Source organism: Drosophila arizonae, chromosome 4 (genome assembly GCF_054131065.1).
Source record: "Drosophila arizonae isolate 15081-1271.41 chromosome 4, UAZ_ARI_1.0, whole genome shotgun sequence".
NCBI classification, from domain to species: Eukaryota; Metazoa; Arthropoda; class Insecta; order Diptera; family Drosophilidae; genus Drosophila; species Drosophila arizonae.
Genome location: NC_142924.1, coordinates 4215335 through 4240374, shown reverse-complemented (window position 1 = coordinate 4240374; position 25040 = coordinate 4215335). Strand labels below are relative to the sequence as shown.

At 42.5% G+C, this 25040-nt stretch overlaps 3 protein-coding genes and 2 long non-coding RNA genes across 5 annotated transcripts in view; 2 read left to right on the top strand and 3 right to left on the bottom strand.

Moving 5' to 3' along the window:
• Positions 1 to 25040, top strand: part of LOC149269014 (uncharacterized) — a 46828-nt gene that overhangs the window by 11507 nt on the left and 10281 nt on the right. The gene's annotated exons all lie outside the window — the stretch shown is intronic.
• On the bottom strand, positions 567 to 3156 carry hoka (membrane protein hoka). Its single transcript, XM_018008468.2, has 3 exons — positions 3008 to 3156; positions 1340 to 1423; positions 567 to 991 (listed from the first exon to the last, which is right to left on the bottom strand). Exons 1-3 carry the CDS (start codon positions 3051 to 3053, stop codon positions 732 to 734), a joined length of 390 nt encoding a protein of 129 aa, XP_017863957.1. The 5' UTR covers positions 3054 to 3156; the 3' UTR covers positions 567 to 731.
• LOC108614371 (uncharacterized) lies at positions 3270 to 4929 on the bottom strand. Its single transcript, XM_018008467.2, has 2 exons — positions 4771 to 4929; positions 3270 to 4681 (listed from the first exon to the last, which is right to left on the bottom strand). The coding sequence occupies exons 1-2, from the start codon at positions 4771 to 4773 to the stop codon at positions 3431 to 3433; spliced, it is 1254 nt and encodes a 417-aa protein (XP_017863956.2). The 5' UTR covers positions 4774 to 4929; the 3' UTR covers positions 3270 to 3430.
• Dnah3 (dynein heavy chain 3, axonemal) overlaps positions 6242 to 25040 on the bottom strand; it is a 37263-nt gene continuing 18464 nt past the window's right edge. Inside the window, exons 27-53 of the mRNA XM_018008465.2 lie at positions 23912 to 24105; positions 22431 to 22633; positions 21195 to 21382; positions 20412 to 20582; positions 19141 to 20349; positions 18903 to 19046; positions 18611 to 18793; positions 18098 to 18303; positions 17715 to 18029; positions 17417 to 17648; positions 15744 to 15869; positions 14600 to 15666; positions 14227 to 14538; positions 14005 to 14152; positions 12794 to 13004; positions 12603 to 12737; positions 12334 to 12506; positions 11483 to 11650; positions 10695 to 11254; positions 10451 to 10625; positions 10210 to 10382; positions 9414 to 9896; positions 9107 to 9286; positions 8880 to 9039; positions 8393 to 8802; positions 7823 to 8033; positions 6242 to 7078 (exon numbers count right to left, since the gene is read on the bottom strand). Of these exons, the coding sequence (XP_017863954.1) occupies positions 6731 to 7078; positions 7823 to 8033; positions 8393 to 8802; positions 8880 to 9039; positions 9107 to 9286; positions 9414 to 9896; positions 10210 to 10382; positions 10451 to 10625; positions 10695 to 11254; positions 11483 to 11650; positions 12334 to 12506; positions 12603 to 12737; positions 12794 to 13004; positions 14005 to 14152; positions 14227 to 14538; positions 14600 to 15666; positions 15744 to 15869; positions 17417 to 17648; positions 17715 to 18029; positions 18098 to 18303; positions 18611 to 18793; positions 18903 to 19046; positions 19141 to 20349; positions 20412 to 20582; positions 21195 to 21382; positions 22431 to 22633; positions 23912 to 24105 (8085 nt within the window). The 3' untranslated portion in view covers positions 6242 to 6730. The remainder of the gene's footprint in view (positions 7079 to 7822; positions 8034 to 8392; positions 8803 to 8879; positions 9040 to 9106; positions 9287 to 9413; positions 9897 to 10209; positions 10383 to 10450; positions 10626 to 10694; positions 11255 to 11482; positions 11651 to 12333; positions 12507 to 12602; positions 12738 to 12793; positions 13005 to 14004; positions 14153 to 14226; positions 14539 to 14599; positions 15667 to 15743; positions 15870 to 17416; positions 17649 to 17714; positions 18030 to 18097; positions 18304 to 18610; positions 18794 to 18902; positions 19047 to 19140; positions 20350 to 20411; positions 20583 to 21194; positions 21383 to 22430; positions 22634 to 23911; positions 24106 to 25040) is intronic.
• LOC149269015 (uncharacterized) lies at positions 8025 to 9768 on the top strand. Its single transcript, XR_016270079.1, has 2 exons — positions 8025 to 8248; positions 8302 to 9768. It is a non-coding gene; the product is annotated as an uncharacterized LOC149269015 (long non-coding RNA).

The following is a 25040-nucleotide window of genomic DNA, read 5'->3' as shown; positions in this document are numbered from 1 at the left end:
AATCTTTTTATAGCTATGAACTTTCATGACTTCAACTCTTATCTTTTCGATTAATTCCCAACATAATTTCTTTCCACATAAATCTCTCATTTGTAATCTGAACTCTCTTCGTGATCCATCTCACATCTCAGACCATCTCTTCCCATTTCAACTCAACTCTCTTGAACTCTGCAACAAACCATAAATATTTCTAGCCAAACACTAGCTAACGCCGCATCACTGACTCGCAGCTATCATTTACAGTGGCGCTTAAAAGTCTGCAACATATTGTGTAAGCTTAAATGCAATTCTCATAGCCTCCGCAAGTTATGCCACGGTCGGCTAAATAAGTCGGAGCAACTCTGGTCTAAGACCAGTTTCAGTTGACAACAAAAGCACCTTACTTAATAGTTAAGACAACTTTCAATCTGTCGCTTAGAGGCAGCCGACGCACAAATGCATATATACATATTAGAAGATAAACTGGATCACAAATCGGCATCAATAAAAATATCAAAAGCCAAGCCAAATTGAAGAAGCATTCGGACAATAAACGATAATAATACCGCAATAAATAGAAACAAAGCTTTTATCAAATTTACATTTTATATGTAATAAAAGTTTATTCGATTTACTGATAAAAAAAATGGAATTAAATAAAATAAAAAGCATAGAAGTATCGTATGCCGTTTGGTTTGTTTTTTAATTGACTCAATGACACGAGCTATCGATTAGCGCTTCCGGATATTTTTTTAGGCAATAGTCGTGGCATGCGAAGGTGTCACCGGTACTGGCTGCACTGGATGTAGTGGCTGCATGGGCTGCGCCGGTTGCACTGGCTGCGCTGTACCAGATGACGGATCGTGCGTTGGTGCCGGTGTATAGGTGCTTGCCTGCTCTGGTTCCTTGTCCAGAATTATCTTATACATGGCAAAATAGAGAGCAGCACCTAGCAGGAGCTCTGCAACAGCAACACAGGTGACTACTGCCCAGCCAGGTATGGCAAGGCCAGCTGCAATGAGGAGTCAATAGATTAATAATGAGAAGGAACCATTATAATGCGCTTATTGATTGAGGCTAGTTCCTTGATTTACTGAAGTTTACTAAAAACTGTCAGATTACAGCATCTGAATATCTGAAATAGTACTTAAGATAATATCTCTTCAAACTTTATTTCTTCTACTGTCATTACTACTTTGGATAGATTTGTCTACTGCTTTGATTGATGTTGATTATCTAAAAAGAATTCTCTCTAAATAATCAATTAGCTTCTAATTTACAAAATGCAAACTTCGATTTAGCTTATGTCACCACTATTTTGTTGATTGATAATGATTGATGGTGTTTCAGCTTGACTTACTGAAGTATCTGCGTGTGAGTGTGCGTCGTCCGCGATTCACGCGTCGCGTGGCCTCTGTTTCCTGCATACAGCATGCCAATAGAACTGTAAATAAAGAATAACAATACAAATTATGATATTTAGCACCTTGTTGATGATTATCAATATAGAAAGAGAAAGAGAAATAAACAAAGAGCGAGAGCAAAAACAAACACAAAAACAATTATTTGAAGAACGCATTGTGTGTGGTCCGCATCAAACAGAGCGAACGATGAGACGCTAGAACGGAACTCATTGAAAACGAAGTTGAGCATTCATCAAAGAAAACATAGCAAAGCGTTGTTAAAATATTCATAATTAATTATTATGAAAACATTTAGCAACAACTCAAAAAATAAAACAAAAGCAAAACATGTATAAAACGATCTGCGCGCGCGCGCGTTAGCTTCGATGATAAATTGAATGGAAACCGATGACCGAGCTCGTGGAGAGCTACTGACAGGGGCGCGAAGCGTGGGGGGCTTGCATCATTTGACGTCTACTCTGCTTACTATTGTTTCCATTGCGGATGTCAACTTGGATAGTTATATCTCTATTGTCTCGATTGACATTCGGCCTTTTGTAAATATTCAAAAATTTAATTATCGTGCGAGAATCGGAATTTGTTCCAAAAAGTCGAAAGCGCAGAGACCGCGACCAATGCATTGGTCAACCGCTGAAGCCCAAACTAATTGTTTTTCCATCGTGTTTCATAATTTATATGGTGTAATAATAATTGAGCTTTAGCCACATCCGGCATTAGCTAGTGCTCTTGCTGTGCATTAAATTAAGCTTTAGCCAAATCAAATATTTATTAAATAAATCGAAAATATGTTTAGAAATAAATGATGGCAATGAATGAAAAATTTAGATAGCCGTACCAAATACAGTTACAACAAAGTTCAATTTAACCTTTAGCTATTACTCATTATCAAACAAACACAATGATTGGGTCAACGCTGGTGAGTAAACCAGCGAAGCTTATCAACTTTAGTGGAAGGCAACTGATAAGCACACACTTATTGTCAACGCTCCACCCATTTAAGACTCTCTATATGACACACGCACGCACATAGTAATGTTACTCATAGCTCTTCGCTCTTAGTTGGTTTAGTCATTAGAACTTTACACATTTTGTAGCCACTTTGTTGTGAAAGGGCTAATAACTTTTCGGGTTTACAGTGTTTCTACACTCTAAAAAGCTAGATAGATTGAGCAATTTAATTAAAAATATATGCACAGTTTATTACTGATTCATTTATCGTTTTATACATATGTTTTTTTATTTTTTTATTTTTTTTTATGTCGATTCTTTTTGAGTTCTTATTCACTAAACGAAAATTCAGCCTAATAAAAATCAAATCTATTTCATTCTTAACTCATTTTTGGCACCGTTTAAACTTAATTTATACACAGAATTCACAGCTTTATTTTCTCTGTCTGAAGTAATTCTTCAACATCCTTTTTTAGAATTTTACTTAATATATTTCAAGCTCCGCTAGATTTTAAGCACAAGTTTGAGTCAAGTTTTAGTATTTTCGTTAAGTGGAGCTTCTTCACATTTCATTTCATGGCCGCACCAACATTCACATTCGACATATATATTCCACTAAAAACTTTGCACACACACTTAAATCACATAAACTTTACCCAGACATATCATCAAACAGGTGGAGAACTTCTTGAGCAACATCATTTTGAGTTGTTCGTTAGGTTAGAGCTCGTTTTCGTTGCAAACTGTAAAATGAAACTGAAATATTTCACTCGATTTTTGGCGAGCAAGAGGTACGCGTATCTTATCTGTAGACCTCTGTTGTTAGCATAATACTAATGGCAGATAAGATAAGATAAGCAGAGACTTACACGGAGTTTGCGCAATGCTAGCAAAGAGCAGAGATAAAAGGCAAAAGTATTTTTTTTTTTTTTTTTACATGTTTATTATTGTTTCTTGTTTTTGTACTCGAATAATTCTTTCTCATTGACTAATACGCTTATGTTAACTTCGTTTGAGATTGCCATAGCCTGGTTTTTTGTTGGCAACCTCAGTTCCTGTATTTCATTGGGAGTGTATCTTTAGTGGCGACGGAGCTTAAGACGACGGACAGTCTTGTAGCGGTAACCATCATCGGCAAGGATGGGAGTCTCGGCGGGAACATCGATCACGGCCTGCTCAACAGGGGGCAGGTACTCGTTGACAATCTCGGAAACATCACGACGCTGGCGGTACTTCAGGCGACGGACGGTCTTGTAACGGTAGCCATCATCAGCCAGAGGAGCGGATTCGATGGGAGCAGCAATGCTGATGTCCTGGGCAACCTCAGCAACAGGGGGCAGGTACTCGGCGGAGGGCAGCTCGTTGACATCACGACGGTGACGGAGCTTCAGACGGCGGACGGTCTTGTAACGGTAGCCATCATCAGCCAGAGGAGCGGATTCGATGGGAGCAGCAATGCTGATGTCCTGGGCAACCTCAGCAACAGGGGGCAAGTACTCGGCGGAGGGCAGCTCGTTGACATCACGACGGTGACGGAGCTTCAGACGGCGGACGGTCTTGTAACGGTAGCCATCATCAGCCAGAGGAGCGGATTCGATGGGAGCAGCAACGCTGATGTCCTGGGCAAGCTCAGCAACAGGGGGCAGGTACTCGGCGGTGGGCAGCTCGCTGACATCACGACGATGACGGAGCTTCAGGCGGCGGACGGTCTTGTAACGGTAGCCATCATCAGCCAGAGGAGCGGATTCGATGGGAGCAGCAATGCCGATGTCCTGGGCAACCTCAGCAACAGGGGGCAGGTACTCGGCGGTGGGCAGCTCGCTGACATCACGACGATGACGGTACTTCAGGCGGCGGACGGTCTTGTAACGGTAGCCATCATCAGCCAGAGGAGCGGATTCGATGGGAGCAGCAATGCTGATGTCCTGGGCAACCTCAGCAACAGGGGGCAGGTACTCGGCGGAGGGCAGCTCGTTGACATCACGACGATGGCGGAGCTTCAGGCGGCGGACGGTCTTGTAGCGGTAGCCATCATCGGCCAGAGGAGCAGACTCAATAGGAGCAGCAATGCTGATGTCCTGGGCAACCTCAGCAACAGGGGGCAGGTACTCGGCGGAGGGCAGCTCGTTGACATCACGACGATGACGGAGCTTCAGACGACGGACGGTCTTGTAACGGTAGCCATCATCAGTTAGCACTCCCTGATCGACGGGTAGGTCGATGGGCTCAGCGATGACTTCGAGGTTATTGTCGATAGGTGGCAGGTACTCCGAGGAGATGGATGTAGCCGCAGCAGCTGCGATCACAGCAAAGGCAATAACAAAGAATTTCTGCAAAGGTAGTAGAAGTTGGAGTTATAGTTGATTGAGCTAGTCCTGTGTTTGATTTCCAAGAGGAGGTAGGAAGCTGGCAGACTAACCATATTAAAAGATGCTCCCTGACGATGCGTGTCTATGAGATTAATCCAAATTTGATTCTGTTTTGAAACCAGACCTTACGACACTATTTATACACAGCATTTTGCGAAAAAGTTCTCGCCACAGCCACTCTGCCATTCACTTTAGAGACGATCCAAAAAATGAAACCGGTTACTGATCCATGCGGCAACTACCGCATCATAGATGTACGATCGAGATCGTCTGATGCTAATGCTGATGTCGATCGACTTCGTTCAACGCGACTACTTCAACTCCATTGATGGCCGGCATTAGCCGCGTTTAGGTGGTTTGTCTTGTTGGCTAGTTGCCATTGTTAAAAGTGTCTCAAGTCAAAAAGTATATCAATTGTAGTCAGTCGTCTGGACATAACATTCAGATACTAAATAATATAAAAAACACATATATCTAAATATATACGTATATAGATATATATAAAACAAAACGAAAGCCAACAATAGATTGCGATGTCGATAAAAAAAGCTTCTATAGGTGAAACAACAACAACAATAGCATGTTGAACGTGGCGGCCACGATTTCTGAATTTGGCGTTTGCTTATTTTATTTATTTTGTTTAACTGTCTCAAAACGCTAACAGAATCAACAATAGTTGAGGGCTCTTTGCATTCTTCATCTTCTCGATTATTTGTATCAAAAATTATGGGCTGTGTTGCATATGAATGGCTGCGGTTGGGGTCAATCTGAACAATCAAGTCAATGCCTAGTCGCCTGGTAATTGCAAGCGGAAGTTGTCATTGTCGTTGTTGTTGTTATTGTTATTATTGTTATCATTATGAACGCTTCTTCAGTTTATTGACTGATGGACAGCTGCGTATATTGTTTTATTTTGTATTTTATTTATTTATTTTTTTATTAAAAAAAATTTTTTTTTTTTTTTTTGCGTCTCTTGAACAACGCTTAAGGCCAAACGAAGTGTGTGTGCGTTTTGTGGTGTGGTGTATGCCATGATGGACAGAAATGCTCTTGAGTGTTGCTATTTTCGGTTACGCCACATTAGGCATCTAATAATAGCCAGATGATATAATAGATCTTTCAATCCAATCGCAAACTTTGGCATATTTTTATTCTCCTAATATGTGCTTATAATATACATTCATATGTGCTTGGCCCGTGGCAATTTAAATTAAAATTCAAGTCTGCTGTGGCTGCTCCAATTGTGCGCAAAACACGCAATAAATCTCACAAATGTTTTCGATTATCATCATCAGCAACATAATCATCAAGTTGAAACATTATTATGGTGATCTTTCAAGTAGGCGTCTGAGAATGTCGAGCTTAGAATGTGTTGAAGCATTCTCAATCTTGTTTCATGTTATATTTCTGGTGTCCATGACCTTGGAAAATCTATTTTCGTTCAATTCTAAACTATATTCAAGATAACTAGTGCATATGCTTCCGACCAGTTTAAAATCTATAGAAAAGCACAATGATATATATACTTATGCTCCTGTTTCATTTTCGTCATTTATTCATATGTAAATGACGCACAAAAAAATATATATTTTTATTTGTATACGTATACATATATTCTCAACCATTGCTATATAGTATTCTGCATATTTAATTTATATCTGGCAATCAACATCATCATCAAAATGCCACTGCCCGGCACGTGGCACCGTTGGTAAAAACTGTTATAAACAAATAGAATCGCAGTTGCAGCTTGTGCCGGACCTCGCGTCGGGGGAAAAATATTGATATATACACATATATGTAAAACGCAGGAATAAAAAAAAATATATATATGTATATGTATGATGGCCAGGTCTGGTCGGACGATCCTTCGTGGGCAGTGAAATACACTACGGCTGCCATTTTCAGTTTCATTTTCAATTCATGCATCCGTTCGCCCCGTGTTGGCTTATAATATGTGTAACTTATTGTGTGGCACATCCGGCTTGGGGCCCGTCCGTGGGTCAATTTTCAATCATCCAGCTGGCAGAGGCAAGCGGTGCCCCGATTAATCCAATGCATCTCCGTCTGGGAGCACCTCAGCTGCAGATACATTACGAAATTCGTCGAATGGCCCGTGGTGGAGAGAATGCCGCGACGTTCGCTGGTCTTATAAACGGGACAATTGTAAATGGGGAAACCATCAGAGCCAGCTTTGGGGCGTGGCACCTCACCACCGCTGCTGCGCGGTATGTCCTCTGGCATTCGAAGCACTGGACGTAAATAGATAACAGGCAGAGTATCGAACAAAATTTTGGAAAACGATTCGTCCACCTCTTTAGTCTTGCGATTCCAGCGAGCGCCCTCTATAAAAATTCCCTGTTTCCAGAAAAGAAAGAAGAGACGAGTTATAAATTTGCGATTCTTTTCAAAAAGAAGAAAGCTATGCAAAGTCGTGCAGAATGACATAAACGTGAAATGTGGACTTGTCCCATATTGGTATAGAATAAGAAGTTTGCAAATCTCGAACTATAATATGAATTTAATTTAGAACTCGCAAAAACAAGATGCACGAGTTCAAGATGATGGGTATAGTCAAATGAAAGAATGAAATAAAGAAATAAAATATGTTAAGAGTAAATTTAAACTCAGACTCAAAGCTATTAATGTAATTAGCTTAGAATTAGAAAGAAAATTAAATTGGGTAGTTAACTTGTTAGTACAACTTTGAATATTATTCTTATACAACCCATTTAACTTGCACTTAAAATGAAGACTAAAGTAATTAAAAAGTAATTAGAGTGCTGCTGAGTGATCTTAAAGAAAGATTATTTGTGTGATTTATTATAAAGATAATAAGTGAAAAAATGCAACAATATATCAAACTCTGACGAAACGCTAATTATATAATTATTTACCAAACTACAGAGAAATTTAAGTTAATTTTCTTGCTATAAATTCCCAATAGGCACTAAAGTTTTTCTTACTTGTATAAACTTTGTCTCGTCATTAATCTCTTTTTGTTCCTTAAGAGTTTAAAGTGTCAGCAAATGTAAAATTGTTCAAATATTTAACAAGTTTTTCAATTTGGTTTATTGCTCAGTCTAAGTGCCTTAAACTTACCCTTATATAAGCGCCCACACTGGCCACCTGCGTGGTTTGTGACTCAAATTTGGTGACGGCAAACTCAATGAAAATCATGTCGATCTGAAAGCGATTTTTGCGCGAATAGTTTTGCAGTACGCCCGTTATGAAAGATTGGGTGAAGTAGAAGCCCGATATCCAATAGACGTTCGGCTCGCCGTTGTCTATCCAATCCTGAAAGAAGGCCAAGCTGGACAGGCGGAGATAACAGGAAAAATGGGTAGATGATGAGTTATCTTATTTTTCAATTTGTTAATAAATATTTAATATTTGAGCACAAAGCAAAAGCACAATGCACTGCCAAGAGGATACACACACAAATGGCATCGTCCTTTGATGTCAATGGCAAATAAGATTTTCGCTATGAATGGCAACAGCAGCACATGCGCTAGGGCTATATGAAAGGTGGATGGAATGTATTCCACATATACATTTTTATTATATTTGCACAATTGCAGCAAAAGAACTCAACAGCAGCAGCCGGAGCAGCAGACGGAGTACAATGCCCATTGATGGCTGTAAAATAGAAATGTGACAGAGCGCACTCACCGGGCCAGAAAGTCGCTCACGTAGCTGCCCAGGGGCTTGAGCGATGGATAGCTCTTCTTCAACCAATCCGCTGGCAGTTTGCCTATAATCATGGAGGCGTGTGTGCGCTCCAGTTCGGGTATCATCGCTATCTGACCGACGACAGCCTTGCCCACATTCACCAGGCTCTTGCGTATATAAGAGAGCAGACGATTGAAGCGTATTAGCTCTTGTCGCAGCACCGTATTCATTGAATTGGTATAGATCACGGGATAGGTCTTGGACACCTCATCGAGATCGAATTCATCGGGCAGACGCGACAATAGCTCCTTACATATCGCGATGGCGGGATCCTCCTTAGCGCCGCCTGCAGAACTCGCCTTCACCGAGGCCATCAAATCGGTCTGTGTGAGCAGCACTCCACTAATGAGCTACGAGAAGAATAAATACAGATATATTTTCATTATAATATGTTATATGATTATATGAGTGTTATTCTATAACGCACCGCATTAGTTTCCTTCACATTACGATTAATATCCGCATTCTCATGCAAGCCATAAACCTCGGGCTGTGGACTGAGCGGAAATGTGGAAATATACTCAATGGAATTCGCTTTAGTTGGACTCAGTGGCACACAATAGTTGCCCGACTGTGACAAGGGATAGCTGACAGGAAAGATAGAATGTTATAAAGATTCATATATTAGTGGATTATATGAAAGATTTTACGTACTTATCAACCTCTATTGTATTGCTATTGTATATCATATTGAGCAGTGATAACATCAGTCGACGATCCTTGTCGTCGGTCACACGACCGCCGTAGTTGCACTCGCCGGTTAGGTATACATGGCCACGGAAGGGTATGCTATGGGACTGGGCGATGAACATCTTCAACTGCAGCAAGGAGATTCTAAAGGGAGAAGGTTAAGGGATAATTCGGAATAACGTATAGAAATAACATATAGGAAATTGACTACAGAAACTATTCACCATATCTTAATATTTCCTTTCATTGGATAATATTCTGAAATACTCACTTCAGATCCGACTCATTGAACTCGTAGGGTATATTCCAGCCAAGTGGTCCGAATTCGCGCCGCTCCTGCACGACGGCATGGAAAAAGACCAAAGCAAAGACACCGCGCGTCCAACATTTGTTGGCCTGGTCGGAGAACAGGAAAGCGTTTGTAAAGAACTTGTCGCGCATTAATGGATCCGAGGTAAATGAGCGGTGCATATTGGCGCGCAAGCCTTTGGGCGGCTCGTTTGTCATCTTCACCGAGTTCTGCAGCACCGAGACGGGGAATACAGAGCTGGGATACGAGGTGCACCACAGTCGATAGTCGGCATGTGCGTTTTCCGTTAATGTGGTGTCATTGCAAATACGTTCGAGGTCACCCATCCAGCTGAAGGCGACGTGACAATTCTGCAGAACGACCCACTGGCCGTGACGCACTGCGTCCGTGATCATCTTTTCTGCACGCGGTCCCTGACCCTGACCCAACGAAATCGTTTTCGTTCTAGAAGAGACAACAAACAAAACAATTGGGGAAATAGCCACGCGCTTAGCATAAATTTAGTTTAAAGTTGCAAAAGTTTTCGCTGACACAGCAAACAGCTGCAGAGCGCACAGCTCATGGCTCACAGCTCAGCTGCTGTTGCCACCGCCCACTCGTCGTGGATCAGAGCATGCAGCATCCGCACATATCCGGTACAAGTCGGCACATGTCGCGCTTAATCGAAAACAAGCCCGAGCCCGGCAGGCGGAGGGGCGCATACATGTTGGGTACATGAAAATATGAGGCACACCACAGTCTACGTTAATTAACTTACTTTTCGTACATGTTGCGTTGTTTGGCGAACATAAAGAGACTAGCCATGGGATCGGAGCCAGCCGAAAGCAAAAACACCAGCGGTATTCTTGGCGAGCTGTCCGCGAACGAGGCGCCCAAATCGAACGGCGGCGGCTCCACAAACGACTTGTCCAGGTTGCGCGTGATGTAAGCCTGTTGTGTTCATACCAAATTAAATGAGATATACGCATGATATATAATGCCCGGAAGAATACACTTACGCGCACAGCCGGCACCAGCTTGTCGGGGCGCATGCTCTTCAGTATGATCAGTTTCAGCATCTCGCTCACCCCGTCGTAGGGTTCGGGGAGGGGCATTTCTTGTGGATTGATGGCATCGTAATACTCACGCCATTCATTCAAATTTTTCTTAATTTTCGAATGGAAGTTCTTTATACTAAGAGTAGAGATTTACATAAACGTATATAAAGAGTATGATAGAATTGATTCTCTATGCAGGTCTTACCCCTCCAGATCGCTGGCCCGATAAATGGCAGCCCACGCTTTTTCAGGCAGCCAATCTTTATACGGATTGGGAATAATTGACTTGAAACCAATGCCGCCAGTCAAGAAGAATAGCAGTTCCTCCTTTTCCAGACGACCCTGCGAGACGAGTATGCCCAAGCACATGACCAGCGATATGACCAACTTGTCCTTCTCAAACAGCGAACGGCACACATTCGTATAGATAGATTTGGTAAAGTAATCGTTAAGATTTTGCAATCGCTCAGCCAGGACTGCTGACTTGGGTGCCTTCAATATGGTATTCACGAAGAGATTTAGGAACCAGGCTAAGGAATATTGATACATGGGATCAACATTGGCCAGTTCACTGATGCAGAAGAAGAGAATGGCTGAGTGCTTGGCCACGGGTATATATTGTTGTCGTGCTGCATCGATTTCGATTTCGGTGGCAACGGCAATAACCTGCTTCTCCTGGATGTCCTCCGACAGGATCTTACTGGACGATAGTATATTGATGGCATTCTCATCCTCCAGCACATTGCCCTCCGATGTGGACAGCACCTGTGTGCATAGATGAAGACGAAGGGGGAGAAAGGGAAGTGGAAGAACTTAGTAAAATTCTTGTGCAGATTTAAACGTTTTATTTCCAGTTAATTGAATTGTCATTGGCCAAGCATCGGAACATAAATAAAATATTTGCTCTAATTGAAAACCAAAAGGATGCTCAATGCAGAACGAGAGAAAAATAAACATTTATTGTAGAAGTGAAGCGAACGGGGTGGGACTTACCTCTAATATCTTGGATTCAATGGTGTACAATGCATCACGATTCCTTGCGGATTCAATAATCAATTGTTCCTTCTTCTCTTGCAAATCGGGACGCTCGTGTGCCACAACAATCGCCAGCAATTGTTCGCGTAATCCTTGTTCCGTTATCATGAAATTTAATACTGTTACCTAAACAGCGAGCAAGCAGAATGTAGAATGGAAAATATATGTATGTATGTATGTGGCACGTAAAATGGGAAACTCCAAAATAAACACACACACACACACACTCACACATACACGCACACGTACACAATGTGCCGCAGCAGAAAAATAAAGAAAAGCGAATAGAAAAACTGCTGACAACAGTAGTAGCAGCAGCAGCAGCAACAGCATAAAAAGGAATGGAAACGCCAACAGAAGCGAAATGCTGGAAAATTTTATAAACACGCCAACGGCCAGGACCCAGGACTAGGATCTAGAAACCAGGCGGCAGCGGTTGGAGCTTTGGTTTTGCTATTGCTATTGAGACTGCGACTAAGACTGGGCTGCTAGTTATGCAGCAGCCAGGCTCGCACGTACATCAATGGCAAGTCCTCAGCTCATCTCCTTGTTCTCGTCGTCATCTCGTTCTGTTCTCGTTCCCGCCCTCATCCTCGTCCTGGTCCACGTCCTCGTCAATGGCATCGAAAATTTGCATATTGGCAGCGCCTGCTGCTGCGCTGCAGCGCATTTTCCAAATATCAATTTAAGTTCGTCGTTTTTATTACACAACACACTAACGTCATCATTGGCTTGACTTGCCACAAAACTCACTCAGTTCCTTGGCTCCTCGCCTAACTGCTGTGGACTTTCTGCATATGTCAACTTACCATAACCATCACTTCCGGCGGATAGTGCGGATTCCGCAGACAGGTCGTTATGTAAAGACGAAAATTGGGATTGTATTCAATCATTGTGTCGCCACTCCTTATAAAGAGGCCACCCTTGCTCTTGATGATGTTCTTCTCCAATATGGGCGTTAGATTTGAATCCAGTTTTTCGCCTAATTGAATAGTTTCATATATACAGATACAGTTAGGGATATATAGACAAGCATACAGACATACATACAAGCTGTATCTTTAGATATTCAACTTACCCACATTCTCTATGAGCACAGGCTGTCCATATGTCATCGCCAGCTCCAGCACTTGCATATAATTAGTATCACTTTGCTTAATCACCTTCAAGTGATTGTTTTTCTCCATATTTTTGATCCACTTGTTTGCTTGCACTGTGAAGTATTTGTTGAAGCATTTCGTTTGCGGTCTTATTATTCACCCCACTTACCCTGCGGATCAATAAGCAGCGAGTAGCGACTGCTGTTGGCCACAATGATGCCATTCTCCACCGAAAAGTTATCAGCGGGCAATCCAGCCAGGGACCAGGCTCGTATTGTCATCGGATTACCCAATGTGTGTGCCAGCGAAAATACCTCACTGCTAGGTATTTTACGTCGTGAGCAGATGCCATACCAGTCCTCCAAAATGTTGGCACGATACTGAGAGGGGGAAATGTTAATGTCATGAAAGTTGAGTAGATATAAAGGGCAAGAGGTTGGATAATATGATATTATAAAAGAGTTTTTCTATCAAATGCTTGGATTTTTTTTTTTTTTTTTAATTTATAATATTTATTATTTTATGAATATATATTTTATTTGTTATATGTATTATATATATAGTACAAGCTCTTAACGTCTATTAAATTATGCAATAAAAGCATAGCGAATAGCTCAACTTAGTTGAGTGCTTTGAATATGTCAACGTTTGTGCATTTTTTGTGAGCTGAACATAGAGAGCTATTTCCATATACTTTAATATATTTATATACATATATATACATATATAAATATATATACTCATAAAAATGTCACGTCAGCTATAAAACTAAGCGCTGATTAAAAAAAAAAAGCAACAGGAAAACATGGTAAATATATTTTAAAGAACTGCACGAAGTCTAAATACTCTATTAAAAATTTTGATAATTTTATAGATAATGATATCTATATCTAATGCAAAAATGTATGAATTCATAAATTGAATACCAAATTATTCTCTCTCTCTCTCTCTCTCTCTCTTTCGTAAGCTATACGAACATGTTAAGCTCTTTCAACACATTGAGTAATTGAGAGCTCAGTCTTTGAGCAACACTCACAAAAAGTACAACAACTGAGCCTGCCTGTCTGATATGCTCGTTAGGGTGGTGGCATGTACACCCTATTGCGGGTAGCTAGGTATATATACTTTTTTTAAACGCTCCAAGTATAAACAGAAAAAAAGCATAAAAAATATGCAAAAAATGAAAAGTATAGAGTGAGAGCGAGAGAGAGAGACAGAGAAAAAAAGAAAAGGAAATCAATGCAACGTGCTCATGCATATTAAAATCCTTTATGGAAAGCGAGCACGGCAACCATTAGCTGTGCTTTCGAAAGAGCACAGATTTCGCACAGTTTTCACAGTTTCCACAGCAATTGCTGCATTTGTTTGGCTAACACTCACCTCGGTGGTGAAGAAGCCCAGGTAAGCGGTGCAGCCACCAGCGAGCAGCACATCGCCCACAATATTGCTGATGGATTCGTGCAGGGACTTCGCTGCCTCTGACCAGCGCGTTTTCTCGCCGCCCAAGCCGCCCAACAGTTTTTCCGCTCTGCCATGAAATGAAGCATAGAAAGTTTTTCAAAAATGAAATTTACACGAAAAGTTCGCTTCCAATTGCCGTACCTGTTTAACTTTTTCTCACAGTTATCTATATCGTCCTCGAGTCGCTTCTTCTCACGCGATTTCTCTGCAAAGAAATCATTGAGCTTCTGCAATTTGTCCAGAATGACCTGCAGCTCGGCTCGCTTGGCATTCAGCTTCTCCATTTGCGAGGACAGATCCCCCTCGGCCTCGGCTAGCGCCGCCTTTTTGGGCATGACGATGCGTGCCACCTTGTCGTAGACATCCATGGCGCGCACCCACCGGCAAATGCCCTCGCAAGCCATGGAAGCAGACCTAATCTTCTCTGGCACAAAATCTCGATCAGCTATATACCTGAAATGAAAGAGTTAAACATATTGTATTCACTCCCTTATAAATACATTCACTGCCTCACTTTTCTCGTATCTTTTTAATGATGGCCGGCGGTATGTTATCCTTGTCGAAGGTCTTTAGCGACTCGAGGAACTTCATGTCGCTGAGCATGCGCATAGATGGACCCCAATAGTCCTCCACCATATGTCCACTGGGATCTGGTTTACGATCCGGCTTTATGCCCTTGAGCACACAAACCGCCTCCAAGGTTAACTTGACGCCATATGGCGGATTCTTCATGGACTTGACCACGCCAATATCAGCAGGCTTCAACGTGTTCAACGCCTCCAGGGCAGCCTCCATGGCAGGAATAGCCTCTGCTAGATCTGTCTCGCAATCATCTTTGATGGCTTGAGCCGCAGCAGCTGCTTCATTGGCCGCTGCTTCATCAGCACCCACCACTTCCTTCTTCTTCTCGGCCTCCGCCGTCTCGCGCTCAATATTCACCATAATGCGATCCGTTTCTTCGGACAATATCTTCAACTTTGGCTGCAAATCGTACAGATTAGTCTGCATTTCGCCCACCTGACTGGCAGCAAAGTCCAACTTCTCCAAGCCAGTGGTGTATCTGTCCCTCAGTCTAGTTATCTCATCGATTTTACGAGCGTAGAATGTGCGGAAGGCTTTCAGCAGCTCTAGATAAGCTGATGGAGTGACATAATTACGGCGACTCAGCTCCAAGTAGCACTTTTCACTGGCTTCCACGACTGACTGATGGAAGTACATGACACAAACGACCAAATCTTGCTCTAACTGTGTCAACTCCCGCTCAACTTCGCCCATTGTCTTACGTTTGTCACCCTCCTCCTCCTGTTGTGGTATCTCTTCCGAAACCCTCGGTGTCTCATCTTGCGGCTTGTTTAGATTCATGGATGTCACGAAGTAGGAGCCCACCCGAGAGAGTGCCTCTTCCGGCCAGGGCATATACCAATCAATCGTGCAGCAATTGATCAGCGAGGGATAGACCCGAATCCGCTCCTTAAACGATTCACCTATGGGCGAGAAGGCAAGCGCAATATGCAATTGCTCTCTAATGCGTTCGATATAGTAGGCATACACCTCGCTCGGCAGCGAGTCCAACACTTTGCCCTAGAGTAAAGTAGATATGTGTGATATGTAAATATATACATATATACAAAGAGGAAGCTGAATAGTTTTAAACTCACCACTTGCTTGGCCACATTGGCCATATTCTCCATGATAGTTGCCTTGTCCTCCAGTTGATACAGATTTGGCAAATCACCTGTATTAAGTATGCCATTGATGTCCTCCACATAGCCCTCATCCGTTGCCTGTGCAAAAGAATAAAAACCAAGAAATAACATGTGTCCAGGGAATAGCCATACTGTCCAATGCAAATTTCTAAGCTTTGTCCTATTTCATATATGTAGAATTCGCCCACACAGGATACCCAAATGCAAACTGCAAGTGCAATGGCAATGGCAATGGCGATTGCAACTGCACCTGCACCTGCAGCTGGAGCTGTAACATGCATTTTGCATTCGCTCTAAGTGCCATAGGATTTGATTCTATCCGAAATACTTTACATTGAAATTTTAGAGTTGCAAAGCCCAGAGGCGGAGTGGTCGCCCGAATCCAACTTGTAGGCTCTTGAAGCATTTTAGTGTAATTGTTAATTAATGTGTGCAACGAGATTTGTTTGTCGACGAGTGCGCAGAGAGTGTGAGAGAGAGAGAGAGAGAGAGAGAGAGAGAAGGACGGTGGGGAATAAAAGGAAACCTAAATACAGCATTGATTGATTTGCCAGGCAGCTGAATTTGCTCATCGTTTTAATTTGCTCAGGTTGCATGCAAATGTTACCATTGCCAAAACAAAAGGTATACATAATCATACTAACAACACATCAGGAAAATCCATTGCGTGTAATTTCGATTTCTGTGGCCGGAGAACAATAATGGATAAGTAAATTCTATATAAAGGTATCAAACTGACAGAAGCAATCATGAAAAGTAAGTTATGAGTGCGTAGGATAAGAGAGGAAGATTGAATACCCTTATGCAAATATTTATATATATGTATTAAATAAATAACTAATATATACCATGTTGCTATATCTCATATGAAACAGAATTTCTATTTTATCACATAAGTTAAACACATTCTTTTGGTTACAAAAGATATTCTCTGAAGAGTAATACTAGATCTCAACTGTTTTTTAATGAAAAGCTCTTCAATTTCTTGAAGTTATTTTGAGTTGTTCTAATAAGAAACAACCCAATTAGAACCACGCAGACTGCGACGTTAAGAGACTCAATTTGTAATTTCATCAGATATGATTTAATCATATTGGCTCGAGGTACGGGCCAATAAATTAAACTTTAATTCGGAGGATTTACTCTACTCGAATCTTGTGTGCAGCGCAAAGGCTCTTCATTCGCCATAATTGATGGGCTGCTGCGCATGCAAATTATTTGGCAATAATCAAGTTACATAGCCCAACAATTAACGTAATTATAAATGTAAATTTTGCCACAAACAATGAGCGCTGTTGCCTGGCTTGTCTTCTGCTTGGCTTAGAGCGAAGTTATACGATGAAATTTGATTTTTGCTGCACAACAAGTGTGTGTGTGTATGTGTGTGTATACCAAGAATATTTTAATTGATTTAGATTAGTATGCATTTGATATTCTACGATCTTTATGGGTTTGTTGTACCCAGCTGACATTGATTTGCGCTTTGTGTAGCTGTCCAAGCGATTTACAACATTATTAAAACGTTTTTTATTGCCCCCTTAACTGGTTGTTTTGCTAATTATATGCTGATTATCGACACACATAATGACTCGCTGCTAATGAGTTCGAGCCAAATCTAAGCTCACCTGCGCATCGGAGAATAGAAAAACGGTGTGATTAATATTGAAGCTTGATGCCATCAGTATCTTCTTGAGATCATCGCGCCAATCGGCTAGTGTATATGATTTGGACACCTGCACGGTCATCAGGCGGCAGTCGGCTATGTGAGCAGCCAGGCGACACGAGCTGCGTCGTCCTGAGCCGCCCATGCCCACCATCAAAATGTTGCCGCGGGGCATTTGCAGCACACGAGAGACTCTGCAGATGGTTAATCATAAAATTTAATCAGAAATATTAAGTAATTAGTATAGGTATTGGTATTACCTGCTAACATGCTCAATGGCAAATCGAAACATGACCAAATCCATCGGCGAGCTAGAGAAGGAATTGTAATCTTGCAGATAGTACTTCATGAGCTTCTCCAGCTTTTGATAGCTGTCGCATTCGTCATAGTACTTGGGCTCCGCATCCGGCTCCATGTAGTTGCCATAGAAGAGATTGCGCAGATCGTTGTCGCTTAACTTTTCGCCCGGTTCAATGCGCTCCGCGAACGCTGATTCGAGCGAGAAACGCAAACAGTTCTTGCACGCATCAATGGCCATAATTAGCAGACGGTCCCGATCCAGCTGGTCGATCAAACTGCAATGGCGACAGCCAGACGGCAATAAATACGAAGGGTCATACAGAAGGTCAATGGAGCTGCATACCGGTCATAAAATACACGATAAGTTTCATGCGCCCACAAACGACCCATCTTTTCCGGATCCGGCATACGCTTTGGCGGCACCATCACAATGCCCTGAAAGACGCGCGTGATATCTCGCAAGGAAAAGGTATAGTGCGACTTGGCTGGCGTGGGCAGAAAGATGCGCATTGCCTCACGATAGACGCTGACCATTGCCTCTGCCAAGCCCTGCAAAAAACCGAGTGCACGGTGACATATATGAATATGTGTGGAGATGCTTGTGCAACAGCAACAACAACAACAAGAACAACAGCAGCAACGTGAAGAGCGAGGGAGGTAAAGATAGGACATGGCCATTCGAACTTTTTGCAAAATGAAGTTATAAAATTCGCCATTTTAATTTTATTATGCGCCAGCGCCTGGCTGCGAGCCAAAAAGAGTAGCGGACGGACAATTGGACAGAGATTGTCCAAGTCCCGTTGCTGTTATTGTTGTTATGGGTGGAGAAGGTGTATTGTGGAGTGGTGGTACGTACACGCGATAACAGTGCCACCTTCTCGGGATAGCCCTTGGCAAAATGCCATTCACCAATCGTCGTGAATATACGTATGATAGTTGAATCCTCAAAGGAATCCACGGCCACAACGAACATGTGGCGATAGAGACGCGGAAAGATAAAATTGCTGCCGCCCAACGTGCCCATAGCACAGACCAATGACTGAAAGAGAGAGGGAGAGAGAACGAGAGAGATAGACAGATTAGTCAGCAGAATTTTATATTTTTTCGGGAAATTGTTGACAAATAGCTGTCAGTTGTTAGCCACTCACCATATCAATCAGTTCGATTTTGGTAGTATCTATGAGATCCGACCAGTAGCCATGATCCAGCCACGAGCGCAGCAGTTCCAGCGGTGGCTGTGAGCCATACGTATCCTTGGAGGGCATGGCCACATCATCACAAAAGACTATGCACTGTGGAAAAATGTTAAGTTAGATGTATATAAGTTCTTCCCACTTTTATGAATCATTGTAGATTGTTTATAGTCAACCAATATCTCCCACTTACCTTTTTGCCCAGAGCCGGTCCATAGACGCCCTTGCGTCGTCGATCCAGCTTGCTCATAATTGTATCCTGCACCATTTGTGCCGAGGTGCGTGCCGAGAAATTAATTATATTGATGAGATTTGCATATTTGGGCAGAGCGAGCAAGTTGCTAGTTATAATAGCGCTCTTGCCCGTGCCCGTTGGTCCGACAACAAGCAGACTAAATCCTTTGGATATGCAAAAGTCCTGCCAGTAGGATATATAGCCCGTTTCCTTGGTGGGCACAATCAGTTCACTAATTTGAGCATTTTCCGGAAAATGTGCGCTGCCCGATGACGGATCATCGGATGACTTTTGCCAAGTCCACCAATTCTCAGCCTCGTCGAAACGATAGTCGAGGAACACTTGCTTCTCGGGGAACATTTGGCCGCGATTCAATGAGAAATACTTGGGCTTCGGGAAATCCTCATTGGAGCCGTAGATCACCTTGCGCAACAGTGAATCGAAGGTACGCTGCCCCGAGCCCGTCAGAGCCGAGCAATAGGCCCACGCGTAGCAGAAGAGAAACATTTGCTGGAACCAGGTCTGATTGAACACCTTGTGCTTCTCCAGAAAGTGCAGAAAGAAACGTGAGAAAGTCTGGTACTGATAGAGCGGCGATAGCTCCAACATTTGCTTGCAGCGTGGCAGAAACTCCAGGGCAGCTGGTATCAGCCACTCGACCATGTCCTCAAACAGATTCATATAGATTTCGTTGAGGCCCACAATGTTGATCAGAACATTGGTGAAACTCTTGTGGAAGGCGCGCCAGCCGAGCTGCGAGGGCTCCATATAGATCATGCCACAGCGGGAAACGGTGGCCGGTGAAGCTTGCTCCAGATCGGCAGGCTCGAACATCATGTTCATCATCTTGGTCATTTGCATGATTTCGCCGGACATGAGGCACAGCTTCTTATTGTCATCCAGCACGGTATTCAAGTTCTCAATCCAAACCGCATCCACGGGGCCATCGAACATGACCCAAGCACGTTCGGTTTTTGGTCCCTGCACCTGTTCCCGAAACGTTTTGGCCAATACACCGTCCGACCATTCATGAGAGACGGGATCAAAACGCCCATAAAGCTGACCCATGGTAATTGCCTTGGGATTAATAATGCGAAAGACCACCGGATATTCTTTGAGCGTTGCCTCCTCGTCAAGTGAAACATTTCGCAGCGTCAGGGCGAGCATCTACATAAAATTGCAATTGCGTTGGACTGGTGTTGAATTATTTAATTCCCCGCTGCGCTCACCTGATAGGCTGTCGTCTTGCCGCCCATGGAGCCGCCCACAATCATCAGGCCGTGACGCACCAGCATCATCTCGTATATCTGCATGATTTTTTCCAAATACCAAGGCGTCGCCTGCAGATTTCTTTCCGCCAGATTAATACGCAGCCACTTGATAATGTCATCGCGCACTGGCTAGAAGCGGCAGCAGACAGAAGGTGGTTAAGCAGGTGGTGCAGGCGGCCCAACAGAAGTGTCGTTAAATGGCAAAGGAAAACAGGTGTAAATGAAATATGAAAAATATGCAATGAAATATGCGAACAGAAAAACAGAGAGAACCAGTTGAATGGGCATTTCATTATGAAGGCCCACAAGGAGTTGCAACTGATGCTTCAACCAGTTGGTGACATGAAAAATCAAATGAGGGATAAGTATACATAAATGTATGTATATCAATAGGTAATTGAGACGGACTTTGGTTAACATAGATTGATAGGAAGTGATTAAAGTATTTTCTGGGAATTTTGCTAATGTACAGTTCCTTGAATATCGGATAAAATATACATAGAGATGTTTTTATGAATACTGATGATTCTTCCTGGAATCTGTATCATTATCATTATAGAGAAATTGTGAAGAGCATTCAGTCTTCCACGTACAGAATTTGCCCATTTTTAATATGGGCTTATTCACGCATCTGTCAGGCAGTTATCGCATTAATTTGCTGTTCTTAACGGCGTCTCTTTCAGCTCATTACACCTGCACTTTATGAATTTCTATGGCGAATTGAAGTAGGAGGCGACTTACCATGGGCAGTTCGACGCCTGGGAAGAGATCCATATAGATGCCAATGAAAAGGGAAATATCTTGTTCGAGGAATTTCGGCAGATTGACATCAACAATGGCGCGCAAAACAATCTGGGGCTCCGGCAGGTCAGCATAAAGGCGACGCAGCGATGCGGATGCCAATAGCACGGATTTCACGGCGCGCATACCTGTTGAAATGAAAGGAGTAGGGAAATGGAGAGGGTGTTGGAGGCGACATGACATTAGCTTGACAGTTATGCGGCATTTTGGCGATGTGCATAACTCAGTCACATTTTTGTCTATGGTATTTACAATCGATACCTGACTAAACCGGGCGAAGCTTCATTACAGGCGACAAAGCAAAATGCAAAAGTTTTCCAGCTGGACAGAGGCAAACAACAACAACAACTACAACAGTTGAAGCAAGCAGCAACTAAATGTACAAATAGTTTTTATTATTACTTTGCAAAACAACACGCCCACACACATACAGTCAGGCAACATTGTGTGTGTGTGGCATTTGTCTCTCACACACGCAGTACAAAAGCGCAAAAGCAAAACTTGCAAGAAAGTTTTTCAATTTAAACTCAAAATAAGATACTGATCAAATGTACTTTGCACATAAACTTGCACAGCTGCCAGCCGGCAATTGCAGTCATCGGCCGGACACATATACACAGATACACACACACACGCTGGGGCACACGCACAGACATGTTGGAATGTCATATGACATGTTATGTCGTAAAAGCGAGCAATATCTTTGCCTTGAAACAAGAAAGAAAACAGTAGAGAAAAAAGTACACACACACACACACGCACACACATCAGAACATGCCGGATGCAGAATGCAGTAAAATAGCGCAGGACATAGTGCACAGGATGGAGGACAGGCGCAATGTTGTTTGCCTCAAAGTTGGGTTCGCCTGCTTTTCTACCTTATTAGTCAGTTAAAATAGTAGCCCAGCTCATAAAACACAAAGTAAAAGCTAATGAAATCGGGCAAGAGTTATAGCAAAACATATCAAATTTAAGATGAAGAAAATAAAGAATGGAGAATAATAGATAAAGAATATTTGCATAGCAATGAAAATTGATTAAAGAGATCGAAATCAAAATGAGGGAGAGAAGCAGAAATAGGTGAAATATGTAGAAAATATGTAGATAGTAATCTTTCTCCTAATATGAATATAATAAAGTATAGATAGGTCAATATGTATAGGCAAATATGTATACCATAATCATAATGGGACTGCGAGGACAGCTGCTCCGAGCACAATTTGTAGGCCTGTACAATCTTCTGTGATAGAACGCGTGCCGTATCAAAGCCATTGGAGTAGAGTGTTATCTCGCCGATCATCGCATAGTCGGGCACCATCATCGCCACCGTACGGAACAGGACCTTCAAGTTATCCGGCAGCTCTGTGCGGCCAGCGTAGCTAGAGGGAGGGAAGAGAACGATTGAAACGATTCAATAGGCAATGGCCAATCAAATACATCAAATTGCAAGTGCTAATGGCATAAATAGTAAAGCCAGACTAGAGAGCCGAGCAATAACTAGCAATATGAGTGACTGCTTTTAAGGAACGTCTGGCTGAGTGACAAATTGGCAGGCAAAAGACAGGCACAAAAAAATCCTTTAAAAAAAGAGCCAGTTTTGGATTGCTGAATATTGAATACCCTTTTGGAAAAATGTGTGTATATGAAAAGAAATTTTTAGTTATGAGCAATATATGAAAGACTTCATATAAGACTTGTTAATAATCTTTGGCTGATTAAACTAATTAATTGAATTAACTGTGCCAAACTCAGCGACTAGCTATGGATTGGAAGTAGAAGTACAGCTAGAGGCAAGGGATTGAAGAACGAGATCTTTGTATGGCTGAAAGCTCTGGAATATGATTCTACTTTAATAGGAGATAATACACCTCAGAAATGATAATAATAATAATGCGAAATCAGTGGCAATAATTTCTACATAAATATCATAAAATCTAGATTTATAAAAATTTTCTTTAAACGAGGAAACATAGCTAACAACTTAGCCACAATACCCGCTGCAAATCGCACAAAAAAAAAGGCAAAACATTCTGGCCAACTAAAAAAAGAGAAAGAATAATCAGGAGTTGGGAGCATGGGAAATTAAGACCTTTTTCCGAATGGCAACGCTTTGGCACAGAGGCTGAGTCTGAGTGTCAGTTATGGCCGTTGCGTGTGGTGCTGGCTGGTGGTGCAGTGGTTGGTCGTAGGCCTAATATGCATGTTTGTCGCAGCTGTTTCACATGTATGCCAAAGCAATAAATATCCGCAACCGTATGGGGCACAAAATCTCCAATAACGCAATAACTACCAATATCGTGACCAGGCCCAAAGGCCCGCCATAGCCAGCCAGCCAGCCAGCCAGGCAGCCATTGCTAACTAATAGCTCCGGCTACCAGTCGGAGAGTTGCGTCGAGCCGAGTCGCATCGAGCCCTGTCAGAGACACTGTTTTTGCCCACTGGGCATGGTTGTAGATGACATAGGCTGTGTGTCGCAGCTTACAAAGTAACTAAATGCATTTTCAAATGCACAGTGGGAAAAAAAAGCAACGAGAAGGACGATGCGTGAAACCGCAGCTGCTGCTGCTGCTACTGCTGCTGCTTTTGCTACAGCAACAGCAACAGCTTCCTGCTTGGTGGTTGCTGCTACTCTGGCACTCATCTCACGTGCCACTCACCCAGGATTCATGGTTATGAATATGGTACAAGTTGGATCCAGTTTGAGCATTGTATCCTCGAAAAAGAATTTCACAACCTTGCGTCCAATGGCCCGCTGTATGGTTAGAATCTGTTGCGCCACCACCGACAGGACCTCTAGCTCTATGCGATTGAACTCATCGAAGCAGGCCCAAGCTCCAGACTGTGCAAGGCCCTGAAAAGAAAGAAAGGCAAACAAGAACGCATATATAAAAAAAAAAATAGCTCACAGGAAAAGGATAGGTAGTATACGACTAAGAGATACCAAGTAAAAGAGCAACAAACTGTCATAAATTATATTTAAAATTCCTTAAGTATGCATATGATGTACAGAGCGAGATAGAGAGAGGGAGTTAGTGAGAAAAGAGACGGAAGGAGCGAAGGAAAATGACAAATGTATGAAAAGAAATAAATCTCTATTTATTTAGAGAGCAAGACAAAGATAGAAATAGAGAAAGAAAGGAAGCGAGTGAAAAGAAAAGAAAGACAGAAGAAGAAGTGACAGAAACAGATTGAAGGAAATTCTTATTGATCCTTATAAATAGAATGATGCAAGCAACACCACTCGGCTTATCTTTAACTCATATCGAATAGGTTACAGAGTATTAAAAGAATAGAAAAGCTAAGAGGGCCGGGTAGGTTCTTTAGGGTATGGGCAATGTATAACAAAACGCATGCAGCAGAGAAATGGCAAAAATGGCCAAAGCAAACAGCAGCATAAACATTATTTTCAGTTGCTCATCGTTCGGTGCTCGTTCACATTCTCGGTTTCGGTTCGATTTTGTTCGGGCTATGTGTACTGGGTGTATTTGTTGTGAGTGAGTGTATGTGTGTGCGGATGTGGGTGTGTATAGTTTCCAATGCTTCGACAAACGGCAAAGGCACAAGCATTGCAACATGGTTTACAAATGTAGACGAGTTGTTGCCGCTGCTGCCTGCGTGGGTTGCCCTACGGTATGCGGTTCTGGTCGGTTGGGGTCAGATAGCAAAAGAGTGAATGGACTTGGGGGCCAATGCAGCGCCCTTTGATATGCTTTTCTTTTGCATGTTGCCAATAAATATGCAGCTTTATGCGAAAAAGAGTGAGCAGTAGAGAGAGAGGTTGGGTGA